Genomic DNA, 6,826 nt, shown 5'->3' on the forward strand with positions numbered 1-6,826 from the left:
TGTATATCTATGTGTGTGTGTGTGTGTGTGTGTGTCTGTATACACGCACGCATGCGCACCCCCCCAACACACACACACACTCTACATATATATATATATATATATATATTTATTTATTTATTTATTTATTTATTCATATATATGGTAACTAATACATGTCATTAAGTAGCTATAAATATATGACATTCATGATAACGTGACCAATAAACAAAATAGTATATCAATCAAAATAAAGACTATACAAGTATCATTATCGACTAATGCAAAATAGTTGAGAAAAAATAAAATACTATCATAAATTAAAATTACGAGTACTCCTTTGATTTCACTTTAAGAAATGATCCCTTTCAAATCCCTTAACTTTTTTTGTCATACTTTTACTTTTATCACATGGTTATATTTCATAATATTCTAATATAAATATGTATAAATTTAAAAATTAAATTGATTATAAATGATTACAAAAATAAACAGTAATCTTACCTCCTTATTACTTCTTCTTTTACACGAACCGATCTAGATCTTATTGGTTCTTTAATTCAATTTCTTGTCCAAACTAAATTACTGATATTACATAAATTAATTTATAAAGTTTAATATACCTTTATAAAATTTTAATTAAAAAATAATTTATATAATTAAAGCATAAAATTTAGTCCAAAAAGTGTTACTTTAACATTCGTTCTATGACTTGATTTGCTTCCTTGCAAGCAAGGCTTCTCTTTCTAATTTGAAACTTGTATAGCTTAAATCCTAATTTAATTAAAGACACTGTTAATATTTTAATACATATATATAGACATATTAAATTCATTAATTAAATGATAAATAAGCCCTACTCTTGTCTTAATAAAACATTCGGCCGCACCTCCAACATACACGAGTCGCTCGGTTTGTCTCGGCTTCTGCTTCATGCAGGACATAATGCAAGAAAGCCTCACCTTCTCCTTTCTCTTCCCCTTTCCTTCGCTCAACTAGAGACAAGTGCCATCGACCTAGCACCACTAAGGCTTCCTTCTCTCTTCTTCTGCTCGATGCTCTCCTCTTCTTTCGCCTCGAATAAAATCTCCCCCTCCTTCCACTTCTTCTACTCAAACCCACACAAACTCGGATCAAACCCCCTTCTTCTTCTTTCCTCTTCACACAAACAAGACTAATGATAATCAAAACTATGGTCAGGTTTCAGCAGCCTCTAGCACCTCTTCTTCCTCTTTCAAGCCAGAACCCTGGTTGTTAACTTCTAAAAAGATAGTTGAATATCCACTAAGAGAACCACGTAACTTTTCCTTCTTCCTTCCCCCACCCTCGATCTCTCTGACTCTCTTTCTTCCCACTCTTCTCTATTTCTATCTCTCGCACGCTCTTCATTCCCCCCTCCAGTTTGAAAAAAATATTTGATACCTAAGAAGAACCCAATCGAGCCGACGATTGGTTAAAATCATCACGGATCAAATAAAAATCCATTTTCTTTTATTTCTTTTTATTTCTTTTTATTTTATTTTATTTTTTATTGTTTTTAATCAGTTATTAAAAAAAATTTATCTTTCAAATCTCTATCTGATATTATCCTAACGTCATTCCAAAAACCTTCCTTAACATCCTTAGACATTTTTTTCATTCCATTCAATATCTTGTAAGCAGACCATATTTATAATTTTTTTGATCGTTGGGTACAATTATTATCATCTTTTCATTCAAATTCCTTAGATTTCATTTAACATATCTAATGTAACATTTAGACCAAGTCAACCCTTGCCTTTAAGAACTACTTTGATAATTTTTTTAGCCTTGTGAATCAGGGGGCTTCTACTTGTGTTAAGATTGGAACAATCTCCTTCACTATAGGTAAGTCAATAATTGGTATGGACTTATGATGCTTTCATCAAGAAGGATGCATTTAAACCATTGATGGGGTTCTTCAATCTCTCTTATCTACATCAATCTCCTCTACAAGTAGATTAGTAAATCAAAGATATCAAGAATTTTTTCACTCCCTTCAAAAGAACAAAATTTTATTACATTTCAAGAAAGAAAGCATGTTGTTCCCACAAACATGATTTACCAAGTATTATATGATGGACAACCAAAGATAAAACCTCATCAATAAAATCTTTAGAAAAAGTAAATTTTAGAGTACATTACCTAACTACTTGATAAACATTACTCTTCCAAATTAACTCATACTAGGATTTTGGATGCAAGATGATAAGTGACCCATGTTTTCCAATCTAACTTCTTAAGTAAAACTATTTTGACTCCTTGGTTCCAAAATGGCACTCATGAAGATAAATTTTACCTTAAGACTTCGATAGAAAAGTTCCTTTTGACGTTCTTCCACATAGGGTGCATGCAACATCAAGGGCAAAGTGTGCCCTACATTTATCGCCTCGTGAAGTTTTTTTTTTAAATGCATAGAAGGAACACTTAAGTACCTCTGTTGATGCATTTGCAAACAATGAATAAGATAACACTCTACTTTCACACACGTGATAGAGGTGAGTTTGAAAAATGAATTAGTTTTCAATAACTGAATACTCGCCCCCACACCCCCTCATCACCTCAAGAAGCTCGCATAGCTTACTTAGCTTGATCGTGAACATCGAAATAGGAACCAGCCAGGTCAGTTGATTCTTCCTCTTAAGATATGCACCAATCATATGTGGCAAAAATACAACAATTGGATTGATCCATCCTCACACAATGTGTTCTAAAATTATTGTTTTCATTCTAATCACTCATTTTAAAATTTTATATCCATTATAGGGGAGTCAACATGAATCCCATGAAAGATGCCACAACTTGGTCTAGAATAGACTGCATGAATTCATTATTTACTTCTCTCAAGTTCTTTTTGATAGAAAAATCTTGAATCAATCACTAAACAAAAAATTATTTTAATGTTATTTACGCGCAAGCTTGATGTTGTTTATGTACTAAATTAACATGAATAAAAATAACATTGTTCAACAAAGTGAACAATAAAGCATTACTAGGCTTAATCACATATCTAGTCATGTTGACATTGGAGAGATATATAAAGCATATAAATTCGTACAAGGCATTCATGTTAGGTTGGAATATAATATTAAAAAAAGATGTTATTGCAATTTTAGAACTAATCCCATTGAATTACGTAGGAGCAAACACTAAATCCCAGTACAAAATGAACACATATTTGTAATTGAAGCCACAAGTTTTTGTTTACACAAAAAAAAAAAAAAAAAAAAAAAACTAGGGTCACTCAAATCATTACTCTGTTTCTTAAGAGCCCTTCACGCACATGTCAAACAAAATGAGTGGAAATAAACCTTTTGTAGATGTACTATACTTCTCATAACAAAAAAAACAAAAGAAAAACTCAGACAAAATAAGCCCTTGATGAGGTCAACTAACAAAAACTCTTCTCAATCAAAACTGAATGACACCCCCAAACTCAATCTATTCATCCGTAAAAGCGGAGCCCAAATGATTTTTTGTGCAGATTTTTTATTTATGAGACCAGGACAACATAAAAAGGCGGGGCTCACTGCAAATTAGAACCCACCCAATGATGAACTTCCGATAATCATGTGACAAACATGAACTTCAATACATCATACAATTCCTTTCCCGAGTGCAATGAAACTTCTAAGTTAGTCAAGCTTATTACAATTGTTATCAGAAGCTTGTTTTCCCTCTACGCATCTTATTAATACTCTAGCAACTTTTATTAGAATCTTGATAAAAATTGATATTATAATTGTTATTAAGTTAGTCAAATGACATGAATGTTTCAGTAATTGGAAACGTTAAGAAAATTTTACTTAATTATGGGTTAACCTACTTAATACTCCTCTTGCAAATTGCACCCAGCATATGCGACCAAAAATCAGAATTTCTACTACCATTACAAACCTTTTCAAAGGACCGAGACCCCTGCTACCCATGACAAGTGAATCCAACCTCTGGTCCTCCACAGCCTCGCAAAGCCTCTCCCTCGGATCTCCCCAATATATCTTCATAAAAACAGTAACCTGGTTCGCAGAGTCCTCAGTTCCAATTTAGTAAAAAATATACAGCAATATTAGCAAAAATAAGACGCCTTTGACATACCTGCTTCTGCCTAGAAGTAGTATCGAGCAAATCCAAAACGTCTGCGTCACACTGGAGATCGTATTGCCTCGCCACCTCCGGCTGCCGCAGCTCGGTTAACGGGATCAAAGCTGGAATCAACATTAACGAGACAGGATTCTGTCACACGCAAAAAAAGAATGAAACGTGATTGAAAAAATTATGTTAAATGTTTACGAGTTCCGGATTGAGCCCAGAGAGCGTTTTTGGATTCATCGGCGGTGGCGCCTTTGACATGGATGACGACAAGGTTATCACCCTGCTCGACGAGGTTATCGATCGCCCATCGAAGTGCAAGCTTGCTGCTACTGGAGAAGTCTAGCGCCACTCCGATCCTCCGATCTCTGGCCATCTCTGTCTCTGCCTCTCTCTCTCTCTCTCTCTCTCTCTCTCTCTCTCTCTCTCTCTCTCTCTCTCTCTCGACTACGACAGCACAAAATACCATCAGGACAAAAGTTAAATATTACCACTGTCTAATTCACTTGCGGATGGACGCTGCACATTAAAATAAAAATAAAAATAAAATAAAATAAACTCAAAAATGAAGATTTATGCACACAGCAGTCATTTTTTATGTATTTATATATCAAACACCTATACTTCATCTTTTTAATATGTGTCACCTAATCTATGCATAATAAAGTGCATTTTACTTTTTAAATTGATGATATTTTTTATGTGATAAGAATGTTTACATTGGAAATGTGACTGCACTGATCTCGGATCGTACTAAGAAAGTAGTAACAAATCGAGTTATCTAGCATCATTTCGGTCGGTTAAATCATGGGCCGACCGAATGAAAATTCATCTGAACCAATGAATGCCACACACCTAGATCGAACAAAACTTAACTGATCTAAAGGCTTTCACAAGATCAACAAAGTGGAACTCACACTTAAACTTCTAAGAAGATTTTTCAATCAAATGAAAGTTGCCTATCAGACTACGGTGCACCCTTAGCAAAATGGAATAACCTTTTTTTCTGAGGATAACGAGTCTTCACAATATATTCCCTCGAAAAAGCCAACCAAAAGTTTGTCATTCAACCAAATGACATTTGGTCGTCCAAACCAAGATCATACGACTAAGTCGGGCAGTTATGAATATGAAACGTTGTCAGTGACAGTTAAAAATGTGGAATGACGCAACAATAGTTACCATAGTAAAAAGACGAAAAAGTTGATTACAAATGTGTAAATGTGAAATGACTCCTAAATTCATTGTAATGTGAATTCACATCAAGTGAGGGATAATCATGTAATTTACTAGACACCTCTATGACCTATAAATATGGGGATTATTTTCATAGAAAAAACTACTGAATCTATTCTTAGAGAATTAACATTGCCTGTGAATTATTCTTTCTTCTACTTCCTCTCATTCCTCTCATCTGATCAACGCTTTATCCCTTGTGCATAACCTGAAGGACATTGGGATTCAACATCCTAAAAAGTACGGTGAGTGTGTAGTCATGCCTTCAACAGAAAGAAGAGCGTGCCACATAGAAGTAACACATTGTCGGCACCATTTTGGTCGGAGTTGACCGTAAGAAGTTATCGGTCACCAGAATCGAAATCTCGTCGCCCGCTTTGGACGGACATTTAAGTTTAGAAAATTATAAAATCAATCTGACCTCATATTTTTACAGTTTAAATGAAAGAGCGTCAAGTGATATACATATCCCGAAGAATAGACATATCACTTATCTGTGAGGCTTGATTAAACAAACTAAAGAATTTATGACATCCATCGTAGTCTGCGAACCTTTATGTCGATCGACAAGTTCCCTTATATAATATGAAAGATTAGATTGGGATTATATTAAACTAGGTTCTAAAGATTCCTATAAGGGCAAACCCCTATAGTTAATTACATCTTAAATGACCGAGGTCATCTAAGAAAGCTCTCGATAAAAATCAAGAAAATATTATCTTCAAGGAATTCAAAGGAAAGGATTTTCAATGAAATCGGACAAAGAGGTGTGAAAGGGAAATAGTTCAAATTTGGAGCATTTTGTTTTTGGAATCCAAAGGAGGAAGAACTAGGGGATGACATAGATCCGAAAGGAGAATCTCGTCGCCTTCTCAATCTATCCTATTGTTTGGCTTCAGTTTTGAGGAGAAAAATTTAAGTATTTCATCCTGTCAATTTTATTTGTTGGGGCTTACATTCGTGTAAGGCAATCACACAAATAGCCTGGAAGATGTGAGGATGTAGGTCGTGAATGATGACAACCTCGAAATCCTAAGACGAGTTAGGGCTTATATTGTACAATAGAGTTGTACAAAAGCCTAAAGATGAGTTGAGGATCGATATTGCACTAGGCAGACAACCTCGAAATCCTATGACTTGTTATTTAATTTTAAGAAAGGAATGGTTTACCTAGTGCAGACATGTTCTGCTATTGAAGATGACCGTACTGCCCACTGTGCTAGCTTCAAGCTCCTTGCTGTGCCGAGTTTAAGCTTTCTAAGGTGTCAAGTTATGATGTCAAAACAAGCGGCACTATTGTTAAAGTTCTTTAAATGTTATGGGGGATGTTAAAGTTGATTAGAGCAACATCAGTTAGGATTCTACGGTTCCCTCGTTCCGGCACCACTATTTTCTATTGGATTCACTTAGTCCAAATGAATTTACTAAACTCAACTTAATGAGTTTCATAATTTCATTTAGACCGTGGGAAGCCTCGTTAGCAACCGTAGGTTACCTCCTCCGA

The 6,826-nt window shown here is 34.7% G+C and overlaps 1 protein-coding gene across 1 annotated transcript in view; it reads right to left on the reverse strand.

Moving 5' to 3' along the window:
- Positions 1-4,516, reverse strand: part of LOC110033293 (universal stress protein PHOS32-like) — a 27,674-nt gene extending 23,158 nt beyond the window's left edge. Inside the window, exons 1-3 of the mRNA XM_020737220.1 lie at positions 4,288-4,516; positions 4,093-4,202; positions 3,895-4,013 (exon numbers count right to left, since the gene is read on the reverse strand). Of these exons, the coding sequence (XP_020592879.1) occupies positions 3,895-4,013; positions 4,093-4,202; positions 4,288-4,462 (404 nt within the window). The 5' untranslated portion in view covers positions 4,463-4,516. The remainder of the gene's footprint in view (positions 1-3,894; positions 4,014-4,092; positions 4,203-4,287) is intronic.
- Between the last annotated feature and the right edge of the window lie 2,310 nt (positions 4,517-6,826).

This window comes from Phalaenopsis equestris, unplaced genomic scaffold (genome assembly GCF_001263595.1).
Source record: "Phalaenopsis equestris unplaced genomic scaffold, ASM126359v1 Scaffold001124, whole genome shotgun sequence".
Lineage (NCBI taxonomy): Eukaryota > Viridiplantae > Streptophyta > Magnoliopsida > Asparagales > Orchidaceae > Phalaenopsis > Phalaenopsis equestris.